The sequence below is a fragment of the Chelonoidis abingdonii genome, chromosome 1 (assembly GCF_003597395.2).
Source record: "Chelonoidis abingdonii isolate Lonesome George chromosome 1, CheloAbing_2.0, whole genome shotgun sequence".
NCBI lineage: Eukaryota > Metazoa > Chordata > Testudines > Testudinidae > Chelonoidis > Chelonoidis abingdonii.
The window spans coordinates 364,505,586-364,527,952 of NC_133769.1; the positions used below are offsets into that span (position 1 = coordinate 364,505,586).

The following is a 22,367-nucleotide window of genomic DNA, read 5'->3' on the forward strand; positions in this document are numbered from 1 at the left end:
ACCTGCCGCCCCACCCCCCATAGTATCGAGTTCCCGCCGTAGTAAGATGAGGCCCTAAAACATAAACCCTTGGTATCAGAGGCCCGGTATGAGGCCTGAGGCCTGAACTAAAGTAATGTTCAAGACTTTGCTAACATAATGCAAAGTTAAGCTGTGAGCCAGAGGCAGGCCCTGCTCAAAGAAGCTGGCAAGAAGGCGGCTGCTAATTGCACGTGTACACATATCTAAAAGGTATCGAGTACTAATAGGATGAACGTGTGCCAGGATGGCACCAGAACATTCTGGTACGAACGCATTCCACAGAAATAATGGGGAACAGGCTGACCCATCCTAAAGACAGGGTCAAAAGGATAATAAGATGGATAGAGCTGTTTGTTCAATCAACATGTACTAGGAGAGAGGCAGCACCCGAACACATAGAGGGGTTGTACCTCAATGCATCAGGAGTGATGTGTAACCTGTTTGTACCCATGTATAAGAATGCACCCCGAGTGGACGTCTTTGTCTGGCCTAGGGGGCAATGGTAAATCCCACCAGTCATGAGATGACAGCGGGGTGCTCACAGCTGAATGACAACGCTGGATGGTAACTACTGCAGATGGTAGTTAGTAGCTGGAGATGGCACTTGTCCGGAGTTTCAATCACCTGTGGAAGCAAAACACGCGCGCACCTGCCACTTGGATGGGCAGCCCGAACTGAGGTAACTGCCGCTCTTCTATAGTGCGAAACCCCGTAGGGAAACCCCATAGAATCCCGGGAAAATCCAGTTAAAACTGGGACTTGTTTACTACTTGGGCCACTGCTGACAGTTGGAAAGGGCGGGAAAACACTCCAACTGCCCTTCTGATCACATGACCAAGCCCTCCATTTTAGATAAAAAAAATGGGTTCCATACAAAAATAAATCATAATACTAATAACCTGACAAACACAGCTTTAGGAATTTGCCCCTAATGGCAAGGCAGTGGCATGGACCTCTTTACAGGCCTCACTGGACGCTGCGGACTCAGCAGCACGCACTTTGTCCTCAGAGATAGCTATGTGGCATAGTTCATGGCTGTAGGCTCGGGGCTCTCGCTCGAGGTTCAGCAAACTGTGCAAGACCTGCCCCTTTGACAGGGTGGGTCTGTTTGCTGAGCAGACTGACTCCAGACTGCAAGGCCTCAAAGACTCCAGGGACACAATGAAATCTTTGGCTATGCACACACCCTGGCAACCCAACAAAAGCCCTTTAAGCCCCAACCATCGCAACAGCACCCAGCAGAGGCAGGCATTCTACAGGTGCAAGGGTAGGAATGGCAGGCATAATCTTTCCCATTCGGCGTCCAGACAGGGCCGGGACCCTATTAAGCCTTTGTCAGGCTCAAAACAGACATTTTGAAGGTGTGCCCGAGGTTGGAGCACCTGTCTCAACACCAGATCCTTCCCTGTGTATTTTGAACTAGTTGTCTATCCCATACCATACGTGGTCCCAAATAACGTCGGACTGCTGGGTTCTTCACATGGTGGAAATGGGATATTCTCTCCAATTCTGCTCCTACTCTCCTTCCCACCCTGTTTCTCCATCCCTCTTCAGGAATCCTTCTCACGAGCAACTCCTTATCCAGGAGGTACAGGCGCTCCTCGCCGTAGGAGCAGTGGAGGAGGTTCCTCAGGAGCTAAGGGGAAGGGATTCTATTCCCGATACTTCCTAATCCTCAAAACCAAGGGGGGATCTCAGACCCATTCTAGACCTACCAGGACTCAACAAGTTCACTGTAAAGTTGAAGTTCTACATGGTCTCCCTCAATACAATTATCCCTTCCCTGGATCCAGGAGATGGGTTTGCTGCCCTCGACATGAGAGACATGTACTTTCACATAGTGATTTGCCCTGCTCACAGACGCTTCTTAAGGTTCGTGATCGACCAAAAACATTATCAGTTCATGGTCCTTCCCTGCAGCCTATTGACAGCCCCATGTGTGTTCACCAAGTGCATATTGGTGGTAGCAGCCTTCCTCGGAAGGAGGCAGGTGCAGATATACACTTACCTAGATGACTGGCTACTCGGGGGACAACTCATCTCGAAGAACAACAGTTATGAGAGGTAAGTAACCAACAGTTTTGGTCTCATTGGGAGTTGAGACAGTAGCCTGGATCATGGCAGTTTCTGAAGGGTTAGTCAGAAAGCATCCTAAATGGCAAGACTGTGTAAGCTTCCTAATCCATCTCATGCTGACTGTCAGAGTGTTCACACTGCAAAGAAAAAGCTGCAGCACACAGTCTCAGGGCACGGGTCAGGTTGGCTCGGGTGTTTAAAAATAGCAGCATAGACATTACCACTCCCACCTTGTTGAGTTTCAGAGCCTGGGCTCCAGCCCGAGTGGGAATGTCTACACTGCTATTTTTAGACCTGCAGCCAAAGCCCCATGACCCCAAGACAGTTGACTGGGCTCTGAGACTCAGAGCCACGGGTTTTTCTCTGCAGTGTAGACATACACGTAATTAGCCTGCTGCTTGCTTAGGTGATTGCCAAGCCTAGCTGGCTGATGACCTGCAGAGAACAGTGTGGGACTGTCAGGCTAGTGCTGGCTTGGCAGGGGCTATCGCAATGATCATAAATGGAGTCAGTGGTGGGTGAACTGCAACCGTGCTAAGCATGAATGGAGCAAGGTCACTGGAACCCAATAGCAGGAAGGGTAGGGGAACAGCATGTATCACTACGTGCTTGGTTTCCAGAAACCATGCTTTGATAGGGAGCCCCATAACAAGGTCTGAAGTTTGACTTTATATCCCTCTCTGGTGATCCCTACCCCTGTAAAACTCCTTCTGGAAGGAACTATCTGCAGTAAACAAACCTGTAGCTGGAGACTAGGCTATATGAGTTGGTTTCTCAGCTTCATTATTGCGTCCGAAACAGATGGATGTAGTTTCCTGAGAGGTTCCGGAGTCACAGAGCCCTCCGACGTACAAGGCATTTAGATGAATGTTGTCACATGCATGCTCTTCCTCTAGCTGAGTGGCACCTGGCAAGAGGGCCCAGCGGGTGCAGGAATGGCTGTTCTCAGGAGTTCCTCACTCCCCTCCAATTCTCATTCAATTCAGAGAGCACACTGAGCAAACACAGCCGCTTCTCATCTACTTCCTCTTCTCAAAACAAACAAGGTCAGGGTGGGAGGTTTCAAGAGCACTCAGCGTTGGCCAATCACAACCATTACTTTGGCTAAGGCCCAGTGCTTATGAAAATTCCTCCCTACATGACACTGGTCCCCATAGCAGCCCCCTGCACGGCTAACCTCTCTAACAAGCTGTTCTCCGCTACTTCCTGCACGTTCCATTGCTTCACCTTTTACCTATTATTCAACAAAGAGGGTGACAAAATTTGTAAACTCTCCAGAGTCGGGCCCATCTTTTTGTTCTGCTTTGTACGGTGTCTACCACGGTGCGCTCCTGATCCTTGACTGGGACCCTGGAGGCAATGCAAATAGGCACAATAGAAATAGGTCTTGTAATCTCACTTTTTAACATGAAGAAAGCAAAGTCCCTTCCAACCAAATGACATCACAGCAAGGACAACTCGTTTTCAAAGACAAGATGGGCTCTCTTAGCCCATTGCTGTTCTTTAAAGGGCGACAACTTAATTGTTTTGCAACTGAATTTTTTTTCCAAATCATTGTAAGACAAAGATACTTTTACTCCCCTGCTGATGGTTATAAAGATCTTTTCAGTTGGACAGTTTCTCCAAGAAACAGTGAAATGGACTCCCGAGAAAGTCCTGTCAAATGCACGAATGGAAGGGAGTCAAAGACCCAGATCCACAAAGGGGCTGGGGCATCCACAAACCCTGGCTTGGAGGCCTAGGCTATGCATGTGCCCTGAGAATGAGACCCATAAAAGCCAGCACACTGGGGATAGTCTTCCAGACTAGCCAATAGCAGACACCGATGAGAGGGGTGTGTCCTAAGCCCGACCTGTCTCAAGAGTTAGGCACCTATGTCCAAGCTGGATGGAGGCACCTGTCTGTGCTTGTGATTCACCGCTGGAAACCCCTCTTCTGGATGCAGGTGCCTAAGCAGTTTCTAGCAAGAACAGCAGCGGTGCACTTAACTGCACACAAAATGGCAAGGGAAGGGCTATACGCATGTAAATTCCTTTGTGGATCTGGGTCTAACTCTTCAGTGTTAGTGATCTCAAGGACGTAGGGAACATGGTAGTGGGTACCATGTTTTTCTAGACAGGAATGTGATTTTAAGATGACTGTGCTCCTTTGATCTCTCCCCCATGAAGACCGCAACACTGTTTTCACATCTGTTCTTTCCTTTTATTGAAAAAAAATCTTTTAGAAAAATGACAGTTTATATCAGGGACACAACTGAACAGAATCTCAATACGAAATATGCCAGTTGGACAAACATGAAGGACATTTACAGCTCTAAAAATGCCATTGCTTTTATTTTTCCATCTTGTCGATAAATTTTGTGCTCTAACATACAGAAGTAGCATATTTGCAGTCTTGATATTTTTCCCTTCCAATAGATAAAAGGATTTGATATAAAAAAAAAAAAATCGATCCCACCCACCCACTCCCCAATCAGATAAATATAAAAATAAAGAAAAAACACTTGTTTGTGAATGGACAGAGTTGTTTTAAATAAAGGTTTTGTCCTGAATTCCTAACATAAAGATTCACTATGAAAAGGATAAAATGAAGTTAGCGAAATGTGAATGCTAAAATCCCCCAAACACTGCATGGCACAGAGCTACATACTATAAAGCACTGCCAGGTAAAAAAGGAGGAAGTCAATACAGCATTGAGCAAAAACCTCCCTCCTAAAGGTCTTTGATAGGTCAAATGTCATCCAACATCATCTCAAAAGTGACAGAGCAACCTGAAAGACAGGTTAAACACTGCAACCACACAGATCAAGACCGTCTGTAGCTAGGCATTAGCTTCAAGATCTCAGATCCAAGTTTTAAAATCTTGCTTTATCCAGAATTAAATAGGATTTCAGGACAAAAACAGAGGCAAGTAACATTCTTTGCTATTTCACTTTATTTATTGGTATTAATTTAGCATAATCCACACAGGAAGATAGCCATTGGAATAGTTATTTTGTTTTTCTTTCCGTGGCCAAACTGTCATGAAGTTTGGAGATTTCCGGTTCGTAGGCCTCCATGACCAATGTTCCATTGTCATCGAAGAATTTAGCAATAGATTTGGTGAACTCTGCTTCTCTCGACTGTTTGGTTTTCCCGCTGATGAAAGTCAATTTCAGGGTGTATTTGTCATCAAACCTTGAAGAGACACAGAAAGAGAACCCGAGTCACGGTTTAGAGAGGGGCTACTCAGATTTGGCACAGCTGAGTGGCTACATTGGGCTGAGAGCCTAGTAGCCAAAAGAACACCCTGAATTTGAACAAGTGTCACATGCCGCAGCAACCCTCATCTTCACCACAGGTGTACAGCCCAGGTCCCAGCATGCAATGCTCTACCTTCTATGCACAAAGATGCTGCAACATGCAGTATCAGTAAATTATAACTCAATATTAAAGGATTTTTTGTAATGCTCTTTTTGGGGTTAGAGCTTTCTGAAATTAACAGAGTTAAAATAACCAATAAAATTGAAACTTCTCCATGGCTGTTGATTGCTCTGACTGTACTGCTATTTTAATTCTAACAGGGTGAAACTGACACAGATGTTAATGGACAAGCTCTTGAATTGTAACCCTGCTTTTTGGTAAGTATCAATATGCATTTAAGAGACAGTTTTGCTTGAAATTAACTTGTTTTACGTTTCCTTCAGATAGATACATCCTGGATTTGTAGGAGAGATTCTAGTCTCCCTAAGCAACTAGCATTAACCTCATTTCTTTCTCGGTTAAGGTGCTGAAATGACACAGTGATAATAAAAACCTAGGCAGAAAGGCCCATCCATTCCTGAGTCTGCAAACAGACAAAATTAAGTGTTTTCTTCACGTCAGTAAAGATCAATCTCTCCAAGTCACAGTGGACCTGACTTCCTGAAAATGGCAGCATCCATGCCATGAGATCAGTTCAACAGCCATGGAAGATTTCCACATGTGTTTCTAGGTGTTTTTTTTAAATATGTATCTATATGATCTTTTAAGGAAAACTGTGTTTTTAAGTCAAAGATGAAGCTGAGTGGGCCACATAATGCCTCCTTATTTTAAATGACATGAACCAATTCCATGTAAGCATTTCCTCTGCCCTTAAAAGTGAACTAACATTGCTCCCAACTCCCTCCCTCACCCACTTCCTTCCTGTTCTGCTTTCATTGTTTCAGTTAATAAAATGCTTGTGTGTCCAAAAGTCTGACTTTTATACTTTAATTAAAATATATTTTACAGGCCAGGAATAGAAAGCACAATTAAAACACAAACAGGGAGCCAACCATCTCTCCCTACATGCGTGCATGTATATATATATGTATGAATAGCCATGTGTCCCATCTCTTTTGGTGTCATATCTGACAGCAGCCAGTACCAGACGTTTTAAAGATACAGGATTCCTAAATTTCTTCCAAACCCATCAGTCAGTGATTGGTTTATGCCTGAAGCATGAGCGCTTATATCGCTTATTCTTTTAGCCTATCTAAGCTAACTCTCTCTTCATTTAAAAAATTTCCTTTTTGAATCATAATAAACTCTGGGGTCTCATGAGTTCCACATGTTAGTTACAGGAGACAGAAAATGGTATACTGCATACAGATTTTAGCCATCTCAAAACTAGAAATCAGGACAGGAGCTAAAGTAAAAGCAACTAAATGTCCAATACTGCAATCTGCATTCATGAAAATAGAGTTAATGGGTCTACTTTTCTAAAGGATGAAGAATCAGGCCTAAGTGACTAAAGGACAGAAGTTGACTTAAAGAGCAAAAAGACTTAATTTGGCTAAGTAATGGCTTACAAAAGGGGATGTAACAACTTACAAATACAGAACCTAAAGGGGTGCAATATAGAGTGGTGGTTCTCAACCTTTTTGGGCTCAAGACCCATTTGTAAATGTTTATGGCCTGTTGCTACCCAGTAAATAGTCTGGAGGTGGAGGTCCTGGGATGGTTTCGGTCATGTCCTGCCCCCGCCCCCAGTTGGGTCCTGCCCGGCACTCATCCCACAGTGGCAAATCCAGTGCTGTGAGGCTGGCTGGGCTTGGCTCTTCGCTTTAGGTGTTGCAACCTCCAGGGTTGCAGCGCCGCTCAGGTTTGGCCCACCCCCCTGACTGGACCAAATTTGTTTGTGTGGAGTTGTGATCTGGCTCCTCGAGTTGCAGTGCCACTGACTCAAATTGGCCTTCAGAACTGGGTAGCTGAACAGTGGCGACTGCTGGCCAGGACTCCAGCTCTGAAGGTAGCACTGCCATCAGCAGCAGTGCAGAAGTAAGGGTGGCAATACCATACCCGCTACAGGGCTCTACCAATGGGCTGAGAAAACACTGATACAGAGAGCAGAAAATATCTGGGGTGATTCCATGTGGGTACTAATGGCAATAGAGCACAGGGAGAAAGACAGGCTCTGCGGAAGCAGGTCTCAGACCATTCAGGGGTTTTGACATAACCAACACTTTGAATATTACCTATAAGCAAACTGAGAGGCAAATGCAGTGCATCGCACAGATGTAATATATAACCCTTTGCATAAGACTTATACCACACCAGCCATGTGGCTCCTATGCTGCTCTGAGTAAATCTACACAGAGAAAGGTGACAGACCCAACAGGAGGCAGAAATGACATTCCTGCCCCTCAGTAACTACAGTAAGTAGGGAAATCACAGGCCTCAGCAGGGCGTGGATGTTCTGTCATTATGGTCCTTTGGTAACTGTGGTTCTAGAAGCAACAATACCTTTTTAGACTGGAGGAAAGTTGCCAGATGTCATCAGGGTCCATCCCTGCAGGATCCTTTCGATGTGCTACCAGGAAAATGCTCTTCTCCTTGTATGAGGTATAGATGGTCAGGATTCCCATCATCACAAAATAAGTTCGGGAAAGTTAAAGAAATTAAGGGAATACGAGAGCCATGCAACAGTAACAAGTAGGACACGTGAACAATGGAATGCATACAAATGAATGATTGATTGCTACACAGCGTCTAGGGTATTTAATTGCTTTTGACAAGATCATTTAGAGCTCGTTTTTGGTTGACATTTTTATTAGTATGAACAAGCCCACACTGCCCCCCCGTGAGACTATCTGCACAATGCAGAGACATAGCTGTATATACAGAGAAATGCTACACCCTTTACCCATCACTCTGGACATGGTATCCTGAACTGTCTGCACTAACTCACTCCTATAGCCAAACAGCAGCAACAAAGTCACAGAATGACAGAGTATGTTGCTGGGAAAAAAAAAAAAAAGTCAGAATGATAAAAGTTACTCAGTACTTCAGATTTACTAACTGTTCTCTAAATGTAACTTACATTTATACTGTGGCCTTTTCCCAATTTTTATGCTGCCTGTTATTCCTTGATGGCAGCCCCTGACAATTGCTCCTGCTTGCTATTTCACTCCCAGTACCCAATCTATACTATCACAGGAAGCAGCTGGTGCTATAGGAGTCTGTTTACAGAAATACAAGTTTTTTAAGCTAAAATATTGAGGATGTTAACTTGGATGTTAAAATAAAATACTAAAATAGAAACCCGGCAAGTCCCACTGTCTGTGAAATTCAGACAGGACCTATCAATTTTACTTCTATGTCTGCTAAAAGAGGGAAAGAGAATTATGGATTTTTTTTTAATTTTTTTTTACACTTGTTGGGGGAAGACACACACACGTCTTAAACCTGCAGCACACAGGAAAGGATATGATACCACACAGAAAGCGAGAACAGGTTTAGATTCAGGAAAGGGATGAAGATAATCCCAAATCAAAGCCACGATGGCAAAGAGACAGGAGACTGTGCAGATGATGAGGCGGCCATCAATCAAACAGAAATTCTCCACATACTTGTACTTTTCCAGAAGAACCTGATGGGAAAGCAAAGAGCCCAGTTTACTGTACACTTAGCTACTTTTACAGATGGCTTCCACAGACAAATTAATTCTCTATATATGCACTAATTTTAACTGAATAATTCAGATGATTTTAATTAAAGAATCAGAAAGGGGAAAACCAATTCAAATCCAGGACATCACAGAAACAGCAATAAATGTGGTGAGAACGCTGCAACTTTAGATATTTTTATATCTAATTTAAAAAGTCTTTAAATGTATATATGTTCTTTCAACAAGTAAAAGCCATTTTAAGCCTAACTAGCCAATTTTTATTAATGCAAAATGACATAGTAATTAAGTTGGAAGCATCTAAGAAAGCAAGTGATTTCTGAGTCATCCACAGCTCTAGGAGGAGACACTCAGGGTACGTCCACACTACCCGCCGGATCAGCGGGGTAGTGATCGATCTATTGGGGATCGATTTATCGTGTCTCATCTAGATGCGATAAATCAATCCCCGAACGCGCTCCCCGTCGACAGAACTCCACCATGGCGAGAGGCGGAAGCGGAGTCGACGGGGGAGCCGTGGCTGTCGATCCCGTGCTGTGAGGACAGGAGGTAAGTCAAAATAAGATACATCAACTTCGACTACGCTAGTCTCGTAGCTGAAGTTGCATATCTTACATCGACCTCACCCCTCTCCCCCACAGTGTAGACCAGGCCTCAGTAGGAGTCTGATCCTGGAAACATCTGCGTGCAGATCTGTCGCTGACTTTCATGAGAGTTCTGTACAGAGTGAGGCTCCAAGGTGGAATCCGTGAAGGGACTCAAGTGTTGCAACACTGAGGGCACCTAGAAAAAAATCACATGAGCAACAGTGCAACCCCTCCAGCTGGGTTAGGCACCTAGGCTCCCTATATGATGAACAGGGAGAGACAGTCACCTAAGAAAGGCGATTCACCAAAGCCAGCCTGCTAGGTACAGAACCACCTAAATCAGCCTAGTTGCGGATTGGTTCTGCTTTGAGCAGGGGGTTGGACTAGATGTCCTCTTGAGGTTCCTTCCAAGCCTGATAGTCTATGATTCTATGCCAACCGGAGGGGAAGAAGAGGGGTGCTAAGCCCTGCCCTACCCACAGTTACAGGCTCCTGAGTCTGAGATGCAGGGAGGCCCCCAGTTCTGCTTGTGATTCACAAACCAGGAGAAGATAGGTGTAAATTGTGTGCAGGACTTGAAACAAAATGGCCAAGGAGGGGAGGGCGAGGAAGAGGACCTCCCATACAACCCATTAGCCTAGTGGCTAGGGTACTCCCCCAGGATATGGGAGACTCCTGGATCATGTCCTTCCTCCTCCTGAGGGGAAGATGGGATTTGAACAGGGATCTGCCACCTCTCCGGTGAGTACCACAATACTAGGCTACACAGGCATTCTAATTCGGTCACTGGCCCAATTAATATTGAAGTATTCCATTGCTTAATTCAAGTGAAACAACTTCAGGAGGAGACATCGAGGAAATCACAACAGAATATCCCATAGCCTGGTAGCTAGGGCACTCACCTGAGAGGTGGCTGCTCCTTGTTCAAATCCCTTCTCCTGCTAAGGGTGGTGGGATGACTTGAACTGGGGGTCCCCCACATCATGGGTGAGTACCCTATCCACTAAGCTAGAGGTTATAAGGGAGGTCTTTCTCACCCCTGGCTGTTTTGTGTGGGCACCTCAGGTGAGTTCAATCTGGAAGGTGTGCTCAGAGGGTGCCAACAGGAGTGGGCCCTCGCACATGACTTAGGGGACCGAACACCTGTCTTTCCTGGTTTGTGAAGGGCTTTGGGGATGAGGTGTGGATAAGCCTCCAAATACCTACCACGAAGCAACAGTGCATATGTCCAGGAAGGAAACAGACACCCAGGTGCCTAGAGTGAAGCAGCAGTGAGCATGCCCAGAAGGAAAAAACTTAGATGCCAAGTGAGTTTAGGCATCTATTGGGTTAGGCAGCAGCCAAGTGGGAGTTTTGTGCCTCACAATAGTGCCTAAAAATGGAACTTAGGCACTTAAGTACCTTTGTGGATCCCACCTGCAGTGATTTCAAAAGGCCCCAAAAGGTCCATGAGAAGGCTAGCACAGTCAGTCAGAATTTACCTTTTTGGCAGAATCATCCAAAGAATTTTTCACAGCTGATCCATCCCACTTGTCAATTTTTACTGGTTTGTCATCAATCCTCCACTGCAATGCAAATTGAGAAATTAAGTCACTTCCAAGCACTTGGCATATGTAAATATTTTATTTGTTTCTATATTGAATAGGAAGATAATAGCAAATGATAGCTCAAAACCAAACTCAAAGGAAGTGCTCCATAGCAAGTATCTGTATATGAACAACTGTCCAAAGATTAACAAAATCTAGTACCTATTACACAATTGTGCTGCAGTACTGTAAGTGGATTGCACCACAATTCAACATGATGTTAGACCTTCCAGTCAGGCTTTTTTCAAAGCAGACCCCAGATTTAGTAGATTTTATTGTTGTGGCCATGATATACCAAGTTTTAAAAAGGTTTAATCTGATGAGTCTCATAAACAGTGCTGTAGAAATGATCCCCTAAAGCGACAATTTAAAATGGGGAGTGATTTTAATTTCAGTTCTATGTTGGCCTTTATCAACAGATGCCACTGCCAGTGATAGGAATTTTAATGATGTTGATTCTTTTCCATCAAATCTTCCAAAGTACTTGCATTTGCTATGAAAATTCTCTCTCTCTCTCACACACACACACACACACACACACAGTGACTGTCAACACAGGTGAAATTTGAGGGGGGAAAAATCAGGAATCTCATGAGGACAGTTTAATGGCACGTACAAAAAAAGAAGAAACGACAAGTTTCTCACTCAGACCCTAGACCAGCAGTTCTCAAACTGTGGGATGGGACCTCAAAGTGGGTCGCAACCCCATTTTAATGGGGTCACCAGGGCTGGTGTTAGACTTGCTAAGACCCAGGGCTAGAGTCCCACCACTTGCGACTGAAGCTGAAGCCCAAGCCTGACCGCCCGGGGCCGAAGCCAAAGCCTGAGCGCTTCAGCCCTGGGCAATGGGGCTCAGGTTACAGGTCCCCCACCTGGGGCTGAAGCCCTTTGGCTTTGCCTTCCCACCCCGCTACCCAGGGCAGTGGGGCTTGGCTGAGCTCTGACTTCAGTATCCCCCTCCTGGAGTCATATAGTAATTTTTGTTGTCAGAAGGGGGTTGTAGTGGAATAAAGTTTGGGAACCCTGCTTTAGACTGAGAGATTTTTTAAGAATACAAGGACAAAAATAATCCCCACTCTTTTAACCCAGCTATACGCTGGCCATCTAGCCACTTGGCAGTGTGAGCTAGTGGAAAAGAGCACTGGACTGGAACTCTGGAGACCTGGATGCTATTCCCAGCTCTGCCACTTGTGAGCTGAGTGATCTCAGGCAAGTTACTTAGCCTTTCTGTTTCCCCCTATGTAAAATGGGGACAATGACTTTATCCTCCGTTGTAAAGCGCTTTGAGATCTACTGATAAAAAGTGCTATGTACGAGTTACGTATTCTTATTACATTCAAATTTTCCACAAGTTATCGCCCAGAGATGCGATCCTATTGCTTATGATGGACCAAGTATGACTGCATGTGTGTAATGAAAGAGTTAACTCCCTCCCTAAAGTCCATAAAACTCATAGCAATATCTGTCTTACATTCATTAGGCAGTACTGCTTTGAGCTGTGTGTATTTTTAAATGGCCTGATATTTCGATAGGACTCGGACCACATATGTTAGACCCTGATGGGGAAATAATACAAGTTCAGAATATCTCCTAAGGTGAAGTTCACAAGATGGTTTACCGATTTAGTGCCAGAGGAGCACATTTCTCTCTTGGGTTAAAATAAACTATTTTTAAAAAGATGCTTGCCCTGATTTACTTTTGCAGGCACAGAAAAATAATCATACAATTCTGCTCTGAGACACACAGACGTGAATCGCTGAATGCCTAAGAAACTTCAGCACATGTGCGAGTGCAGGAGCTAATTTTACAAGGCAGAGTAGTAACGGGCCCTTTGTATTTAACTCAAAGGGCCAATAGTGAACATAGTCCATGTTTTGGAGTAAGTTTAAAATGGAAGATATTTATGGAAGGCCACTGGACCCCGATTTTTACAGCAATGCTAAGGTTAGTATAGAATGAATCATAGCTGAGAAAACCTTTTCCTACAGATTATAATGGCATACGAGTCAATGATTTTTAGATCATCCAGATCACCCTCCATATTAGATCATCCACAGGGGTTTAGTTGAACACATCTGTTTGGGAAGTGGGGGACAGAGAGGGGAAAGTGAAAAAGGTTGAGGGGAAGGATTTCTGATTTTCCTTCTAATAACTAGATTGGTAGCCAAACCTCGAGTAAGCTTCACATCCCCACACCACCTCTGAGTCCCTCCATCCCTCTTTATCTGTTGGCAGAAAGAGAAACCAAAAGGAGCTAGAAGAAAATAATTCAAATGTCATGACTGCACACAAGCATTTCCTATGCATCCTTCTCCAGAAGATCCAGGCTCCATTTCTCAATTGGGGGGTGGGGAAGGGTGGAGCGGGGCGGGGGGTGGGGGGGAGAGTGGAATCCAAAAGTTTTGTGGGAAGTTACTTGCCTACACGCAGTTGTATTTTCATTACTAGAGCCTTAAAATGTTTACTGTTCCAAAAAGGAATTACATAAAAATTGAAGCTTCTTATGCTACAGATCTGCTGTGTGTGTCACTCAAGTGTCAAAAATAAGTTACTGCTGTTAGACCTGCAGAGTCAACATAGACTAGCTTGATCCTATTCTGTTGCTGATGTACAGACTAGAACTGTCAATTGCAGGACCATGTTCTATCCTCTATTACACCCATAGAACCGAATGGAACAGTGTTACAAATAGGCAGAAGTGTCATTTGACCTGCAGAATCTTTGTTACTTGTGATGAAATGCAAGAAGAGAGGCTGAATTTTCAGGGCTGATAGAAAAACTAGCTTTTTATTTGTGAAACTGAACAAATTTGATACAACAGGTAACTTTAACAAGCCATATAAAAGTCTCTTTTTGGAACTGATCTGCCCGCTTTGAGATGAACTGTGAAAATCAGAGAAATTCTCAATTATATCTGTGTGCTCTTTATTAAATTACCAGAACAAATATTTTAGCTACAAAATTGCTTCATATTTCTGAAGCGACTCTATTGCTCACTGCTTTAGTAATCGAGTGCCTCACGTTAATGAATTTTGCCTTAACCCAGTGGGTTAGGATTTGCCCCACTTTTACTTTTTTTGCATCAGTGTGCCAACCCTAGAAAATGCACAGCAGTTTGTTCAGGATGCAGCAGCAATGGAGAAGCCCTGCTGACAGGTGGTAATCTCTTCTAGAGGCTAGGTACAGTAGAATCTCAGAGTTACTAACACCTCGGGAATGGAGGTGGTTCGTAACTCCGAGTAAAACTTTGATTATTCTTTCAAAAGTTTACAACTGAACACTGACTTAATACAGCTATGAAACTTTACTATGAAGAAGAAAAACGCTACTTTCCCTTTATTTTTCAGTAGTATAGGTTTAACATAGTACTGTACTGAATTTGCTTTCTTTTTTGGTTTCTGCTGTTGCCTGACTGCATCTTCTGGTTCCAAATGAGATGTGTGGTTGACTGGTTATTCCATAACTCTAGTGTTTTGTAACTCTGAGGTTCTACTGTACTTTTATGCTTCCACCCCTCCCAGTACCCAAGTGCTTATAGTAACAACAAGACTCATTTGAGTAAACTACCACGTTAACCCTTCCTCAAAGCTCACTCCTGCATCTCAGCAAGTTAACACACACAAAATGTACCCCATTATGGAAGGAATTCAACGTGTTCACATGTCAGAATTAAGTCACTGCATGATCTTTATCTTGGCCCTTCCTCGCCCCTTTCACCCTGTCATTCTTATTTTATTAGATTGGGGCATTTTTAAGAGAGTGAACTTGTCTTTTCACATATTTCTAGGAGGCACACAGCACATGCTCGGGTGCTGTAGACGTAAATAATCAGATGTCTTGCAAGGTCACCTCGGGATAAGCAAGGATCTTCCTGCACAAGTTGCTCCAGTAAAACCCACTTGTATACTACATCCTGCCCACAGCCTTCTATGACAAGGACTGAGTGAAAGTGACACCCAAGTTCTTAAACCACTTCATTGCCTGGAAGCAAGTCTCCTCAACAAGTAAGGGGTATAAATGAGGAAACATCAGATACTCTATCTTATATTCAGAAGTAATTTCACCAATGGGCCTCTACTACATGGAGCAACAGGAGAGCTCAGATCAGCCCTCAAAAGATGGCATATGTCAAATCCCTACGGAATGACAGCATGTCATCACCACTAATTGACTTCAATCTTAAACTAGAACATCAAAAGAGAGGGTTTCAGACCTTGAGGGTGGAATGAACACCTGCATGTTTAAGGATGGTTGGCACCCTCTCCTCCACATGAGGTTAAGTAGCCAAGAGGAACAAGTCAGCACTGTATGTAGACTACGATTGTAATAAAACTATTTCAACTCAACTAGAGAGAGAGTCTGTCAGGTTGTGGCTATCAGAATCAAAAGGGCTGGACCTGATCTAGCTTATCTTCCAAGTTGAACTGCAAGCCCTACTAATGGAGCAAGACAATATGGAGTAGTCAGTATGCACAGTACCAAGAAAAGTTCTATCTGACAGTATACTTATAACACATTAGAAATGTGCTAAATATTTGTCCCTTGCCATGGCATACCCTCCTGACCTTAGTCTTCGCTCTTCTATAAATCTGAATACAAACTCTTTGTAATCAAAGATATTCAGACACCAGCAGTTCTCCAGATATTGCCTCACCAACACGTACCCCAACTGCTCTGCTCCCTGAGATCATCAGGTTTCATTAAAGCCATCCAAAGCATCTCAGAATCAAATGGCTGAGAAAGAACAGGTCTCAAGTAAGTGTGTGCACGCATGCAAACAGAAATCCTGAGGAGGATACAGCAAATTATAGTTAGGGTTTCCAACAGATTCAATGCACTGTTACTGAATGACTCAGTCTCTGCACCAGCTGGACAGCCACCATTTCAGAAGATAAAGATATTCATATTCCCCAGCACACATTGGCTTTGGTTGCACTTTAAATAACCACAATTAAGTACTTACCAAGCACATTGAAAATAACGAGGATACTTCCAGAAAGCATCACACTAAAAACCACAAACCACTGCTATTTGAAATCCGAACATTAAACACATTTGCTTGCAGCAAGAAACCTGGAAGTATTTAATTTAAAAAACCCACGTTGTTCATGGCAACAGTTAACACAAGAGATGACTGCAGCTCTAAAAACCTACAGCCTACAGGATATCTTGATCTCAAACTTGACTGTCTCATTCCAGGCCAAAGTCAAAGCAGGTGCAGAGAAAGGGAGAAATAAAGAGACAAACACCTTGCCCTTCAAAACCGGGCTGAGATCACCAAACTCACTTCATATTAATAACCATATGCATTAGGCCAGATCGACACTACAAACTTTTCCCGGTATAGCTATATCTGTCAGGAGAACAATGAGGTACAATCTGTAATTGACAAAACTGTGCCAGTATAAGCCCCTAGTGTGGACACAGCTTATACCAGCAAAACTCACACTTTTGCCAGCAGAGCTTATCTTGCTCAGAGTAAGGTGGTGGTGGTGTACATTTGGAATAAGCAATGCCGACATAAGCTGAAGTCATACTAGGAGCGCTTTGCTGATCTTGTATAGCTGTATCAGCAATATGCTCCTAGTGTAGACCAGCCTTAGTTTCCTATGTTTTGTTACTTCTGCATTTTACTTCCTACCATATGCTGCACATGCCAGGCAAAGAGACAACACTGAAAAGGAACAAAGCAGAGGGACTAGTTACAGCTGTCCATTATTTCAAATCTGCATTCACAGAACCACACCTCTGTGCTGAGTGGATGCCGATAACAAAATGCTCCATGAAGCAGTGTTGGTACAAAAGAGTGCCTGGAGAGGAGCATGTTAATTGTGAAATGTGATGTTGGCAGCAGAGGGCCTGCTTGAGCCAAGAGCCCTGTTTCGATGTTCACATGTGGCACATACATGCCAAAAGCACCACTTCAATGTACATAGGTGAGGAAGCCTTATGGGACCAAAAAGCCCCCCTCCTATATTCACAGGGGGGAAAGGGGAGCACATATGGGTGCAAAAAGCCCTACTTCAATATTCAATAGCTACGTAGAGGTCTCTTGACACTCAGATACAGGGTGTGAATGATGTTCTTCTGGAAGGGTGTGGGTGCCAGGACTCCTGTGCTGAGGGTCACAGGACCAGCCCCAGATGGATGCCTGTGCCCTTGTACCAGAGCTCATGGTAGGTAATGCTCTAAGGGGCCAGGGCTCCCACCTTGGAGTTCAAAGGGGAGAGAGTGCACCAGGATCAACATGTGCCCAGTGAGGGGGATCCCTAGGGGAACACAGGAGTTGGCGGGGGGGCGGGGCAGGGAGCATCCTGCAACCAGTGAGGAGGATACCTGAGAGCGGGGAAGAGGAGGCGGCTCGGGGGGCAGGGAGCAGCCTGCACCCAGTGAGGAGAATGCCGGGGGGGGGAAGCAGAGGAGGCGGCTCTGGGGGGCAGGGAGCAGCCTGCACCCAGTGAGGGGGATGCCGGGGGGGGGCAGAGGAGGTGGCTGTGGGGGGCAGGGAGCAGCCTGCACCCAGTGAGTGGGGGGTGGCAGAGGCGGCTCTGGGCGGGGGCCAGGGATCAGTTCCGGGTGTCCCCCGCCGATGCCCTCAGAGGCGCCCTGAGGGGAGGGGCCTGGCCCTGGGCTGCAGCGCCTGAGCCAAAGGCCCATGGTCCCAGCCGCGGGGCCCCGAGCCCGCCTTCCCCGCCCGCTACCTTGTCCAGCAGCCCGTTCTTGCCGCCCTTCGCCGCCATCTTCTCTCCTCCCTCCACCCCGCCCCCTCCTGCGGCTCGGGTCGACCTGTGCGCCCGCGATTGGCTGCGCCGAGGAGCCGCGCGGGGGCTGACGGGATTTCTAGCACGTCCGCCGCCACAGCAAACTACAGCTTCCGCCGCTTGAGGCACGTGGCCGGAAGCGCGCGAACCGAGGCATCCTGGGATACGTAGTTTTTTGCGTTCCCGATCTGTTAGCGCACTCGGCAGCGTCCCTGTTGCTATGGAGACTGAAGGGGGAGAAGACAACATGGCGGCTGCCTTGTGGCCCTGATAGCCGGCGCGCAAAGACCTGCCAGGGGCTGACGCCCCCCAGGACGAGGCGAGGGAGGCACAGGTACTCACCCCAGGGGAGAAATGGGGTGAGAGGGGCCGCGCGCAGCGTCTTTTCGGCAGTTAGGCTAAAGGCCTCGCTAGGAACTTGAGGGCCAAGAACTCTATGATTTTAACTTGGCTCCAACGCTTCGCCCCACTGGGGACTCCCAACTAAGTCAGGCCGCAAACCCCACTGGTACCTCCCATTAACCAGGTGCTGACTCCACTGTACCACGTCCCTGTTGTGTATTTGGTTGTCATGGTTTTTGTTCCTATGGCAACTGAGTTAGATTATTAGGGGATAGCCCAGCCAGCTCTGGCCAGTTAGGCAAACTCTGTGTCTCTAAATAAATGGTAGTTTTGTTAGCTGTCTGCTGTCTGGCCTCAAGTGATTTCTTCCTAAACCGGCTGCCCCCAAGGATATAACAAGTGGTGATGATGGATGGGATTCCGGTGCTGCTCCAGTAAGAGAAGGAAGTAGAAGTCAAGGTAAAGAACAAACAAACAAAAAAACTGCTTGTTTGCACTGACTGTGAAAGTGAAAATAAAAATCATGGCTACTCTGACAGGGCCACTGGAACCTTTTGATGAGAATATAGTGCAATGGCATGTGTATACTGAGCATTTTGAGCTTTTTGTTTTTCCAAATGACGTTCCAGAAGAAAAGAAGGTGCCAATATTCTTAAGTGCTGTTGGGGCTAAAACCTACTCCCTGCGACGCAGCTTACTACACCCTGGTAAGCCTGAGACTAAATCTTACAGTGACATTGTGGAAATCCTGGGGTCCCATTTTTCCCCAAAACCACTGGTAATTGCTGAAAGATATAGGTTCCACAAAAGAGACCAAAAAGAAGATGAAACACTTGTACAATTTGTAGCAATTTTAAAAAAGCTAGAAGAACACTGTGAATTGAAAGAGATGTTAAATGATGCCTTGTGTGACAGGTTAGTGTGTGGCCTGTATAGTGAAGCTATATGGAAGTGCCTACTGACAGAGGCTCAGCTTACATTCCAGAAGGCTGTTGATATTGCTGTCTCAATGGAACTGGCTACAAGGGAGGCGCAATACATCGGTGCATCCCCTAGGGTGCAAAAAGTGTCACAAGAACCTACCCACAAAAGTGTGCAGAGTCAGGAATATTACCACTGTGGTAAGCCGGGTGACCAGGCATCAGAATGCTGGTGTAAGGACCTGGTGTGTTGACACTGTGGCAAAAAGGGACACATTGAGTGTGCCTGTAAATAAAAGAAAAAGAGGCCTGTGGTCTGGCCTATATAAAGAGGAACTCTGCATACCTTAGAGCAGACCCAGGATGATCAAGGTGACACCTCATCGCAAGCGGAAGTGCCACTGCATGTTTTGTCTTTGGCAGTGGGCTCACATGAATACTGCGTAATCCCGTTGTTGGATGGCAAACCTATACGCATGGAACTGGACATCAGTGCAGCCGTCTCGCTGGTCTCTGAGACTGTGTATAAAGAGAAGCTACAGCATCTTCCACTTAAGGCAACAAAAACTGTTCTGAAGACGTGTATGGGAGAAGCTGTGCCCATGTTGGCACTATTGATGTTAAGGTGGAGCTCAATGGACAGGCTGCTAAATTGCCACTGTTTGTGGTAAGATGTAGTTACCCAGCCTTAATGGGTAGGTCTTGGCTTGGGAAGATTCAGCTGAACTGGGCAGAAGTGCACCTGATGACTAAAGAAGAAACCAGTCTAACCCCTATACTAAGGAAACATGCTGCTGTTTTTGGAGAAGGATCTGGGAAGTATGAAGGAATCACTGTGACATTGAACATTAAACCTGACAGTCCACCAAAATATCTGAAGCCGAACTGTGCCATATGCCATCAGCCAAAAGTTGAAGCAGACCTGAGCGCTTGGTCACCAGTGGAGTCCTAATACGAGTTTACCCATAGCCCATGGGCCACTCCTATTGTTCCAATAGTGAGAAAGATGGCTCTCTCCGGATTTTGGGGGTGGTTTTAAGTCACTGTCAATCCGTGTTGTGTGGCAGAGCAATACTGCCTTCCCGCATCAATGACCTCTTCGCTGGCCTGGCTGGGGATAAAAGTTCAGTAATGATGATCTGAGTCCAGCATATTTACAAATGCAGCGTCGATGAAAAGTCCCAGACCTGTTGACTATTGTGACTCATAAGGGGGTTTATTGATACTGTCGCTACCCTCGGAATAACGTCTGCTCCCCGCTCTGTTCCAGAGGCTATGACCAGATCTTGTGTGGCTTGTCAGGAGTTCAGTGCTACCTGGATGATATCTGGTCACTGGAGAGAATGAAGAGGCACTTAAAGAATTTAGGCTACCCTACAAAGACTGGAGAGTATGGCCTACGAGTTCACAAAGACAAGTGTGAATTCTTCCAGCCCTCTGTTGAATATTTGGGACCATCATTGATGCTGCTCTTCATAGGCCCTGCAAAAGTTCAGGCTATTTGTGAGGCCTCCCACCTAGAAATGTAAGCCAGCTGCGCTCGTTTCTAGACTACTGAACTTATACGGAGAAGTTCATCTCACAGTGAGCCACATGCTAAACCACTTCACACGAGCTCTTGGGCAGAAAGGCTGGAAGTGGCCTGAAGCCTGGTGATGTTGCGTTTAACAAAGCTTAGGATGCATTGTTAATTCTGAACGTTCTAACGCACTTTGATCCACCTGAACCCTACAACTTGGCCTGCGATGCCTCCTTTATGAATGTCGAGCAGCAGTCGTGTCACACATTATGCTTTCGGAGAGAGAGACTATTGCTTTGCTTTCATGCACTCTAAGCAAAGCAGAAATTACTAATGCCCAATCGACGTGAGGCATTAGGAATTGTTTTTGGAATTTCGGAGTGTTCAATCAGGTACCTGTTTGGTCAGAGTTTGCTCTTCTCACTGACGCATCGACCCTCTGACGTCATTTTTGACCTTTACAACAGGCATATCCCCATTAGCTGCTAGTTGTATGCAAACGTTGGGCATGTGTACTTTCAGCACACACATGAAATTTCAATATCGGAAATCCACTTCTGCACGGCATGCAGATGCTTCTCAGAGGTTGCCGTTTGCCGGTCAAACATCAAATCAGTGCCCAACAAGGATCTTCTACTGTGCACAGGTCGAGACATACACCATCAAACTGCTACTCAGATAAGAAGCAACTGCGTTGACCAGTATTGTCCCGAAGTTAGGAGGCTGGTTGATGCATGGGATAGAAATCCTCGACAGACCTCTCCGGTCTCACCTGACCTTTGACCTTACAGTGTCCAGAGAGGAACGGAGTTATCGTCAGAGTGGTTGTTTTTGGGGGAATGTGTCATTATTCACACCATGAGATCACAGATGTTAGACAGCTACCTTCCCGCTCACTGTGCATTAGTGGCAGGAGAAATTGCATGAAGCTATTTTGGTGGGCTGGAATGGACAGTGCTATTGAAGAGAAGGCAAATAGCTTGTATGTCATGTCGGTGTGAGGAATGCACCCGCAGTGGGCACCCCTACATCCATGGACTTGGCCTGTAAAACCGGTCGGCAACCGTATTCACGTACTTGGCTCCCCCTTGAAAGGACGCATGTTTTGGTGCAGGTAGATGCCGTTCTAAATGCAGAAAGTCCTATAATGCAGTCCACTACTGCAGAGCAGTACTACCAAAAACTACGAGAGACGCTTTCAGCGTTTCGATCTCTCAGAACAACTTGTGAGTGACAACGGGCTGCAAGTTCACTCTGTCAGGAGTTTCAAAATTTTATGAAGGCAAATGGGATACACCCACATCACTTCAGCATGATATCATCATCCACATGGATGTAGCTGAAAGGATTTGTGCCGCAATGAAACACGCTTTAAATCAGCAAGGGACAACCCTCCATTCAAAGTGTCATGGATTCCTTCTTACTTTCCTACAGAAACCACACCTCATGCGTACGACCAAGGCATCCCCGCCTTTCTAATGATGGCGACGACAAGCTATCCACACTTGCTTTGATCTGCTGAAACCTTCTGACCCTGACAAATTGTGCAACGGTAGCAGAGCCCCCCAGCATATCAAAAGCCATCACAGGCCCCCACTCCAGAGCAAAAAAAAACTGAAAAAAAAAACCTTTAGACCGCTCGGGACAGC

At 45.5% G+C, this 22,367-nt stretch overlaps 2 protein-coding genes across 3 annotated transcripts in view; one reads left to right on the forward strand and one right to left on the reverse strand.

Moving 5' to 3' along the window:
• Positions 1 to 4,277: 4,277 nt before the first annotated feature.
• Positions 4,278 to 17,987, reverse strand: SPCS2 (signal peptidase complex subunit 2). Its single transcript, XM_032781154.2, has 5 exons — positions 17,878 to 17,987; positions 11,072 to 11,155; positions 8,807 to 8,967; positions 7,842 to 7,976; positions 4,278 to 5,273 (listed from the first exon to the last, which is right to left on the reverse strand). Exons 1-5 carry the CDS (start codon positions 17,914 to 17,916, stop codon positions 5,087 to 5,089), a joined length of 606 nt encoding a protein of 201 aa, XP_032637045.1. The 5' UTR covers positions 17,917 to 17,987; the 3' UTR covers positions 4,278 to 5,086.
• A 183-nt stretch (positions 17,988 to 18,170) lies between these two features.
• XRRA1 (X-ray radiation resistance associated 1) overlaps positions 18,171 to 22,367 on the forward strand; it is a 53,451-nt gene continuing 49,254 nt past the window's right edge. The window contains exon 1 of one of the 2 annotated variants that reach the window (XM_032781155.1): positions 18,171 to 18,271. The gene's annotated coding sequence lies outside the window, so the exon portion shown is untranslated. Of the gene's footprint in view, positions 18,272 to 18,330; positions 18,739 to 22,367 lie in introns of those variants that run through there. The other variant, XM_032781157.2, reaches the window with a different exon arrangement.

Excerpts from the sequence above, each read along its gene's own strand:
- SPCS2 (XM_032781154.2), bottom strand. The coding sequence starts at position 17,916 with ATGGCGGCGAAGGGCGGCAAGAACGGGCTGCTGGACAAG. Across the intron at positions 7,977-8,806 it reads CTCGCTTTCTGTGTGGTATC|TTATTTTGTGATGATGGGAA; the intron begins ATATCCTTTCCT and ends ACTTTCCCGAAC. Across the intron at positions 5,274-7,841 it reads CTTTCCTCCAGTCTAAAAAG|GTTTGATGACAAATACACCC; the intron begins GTATTGTTGCTT and ends TGTCTCTTCAAG.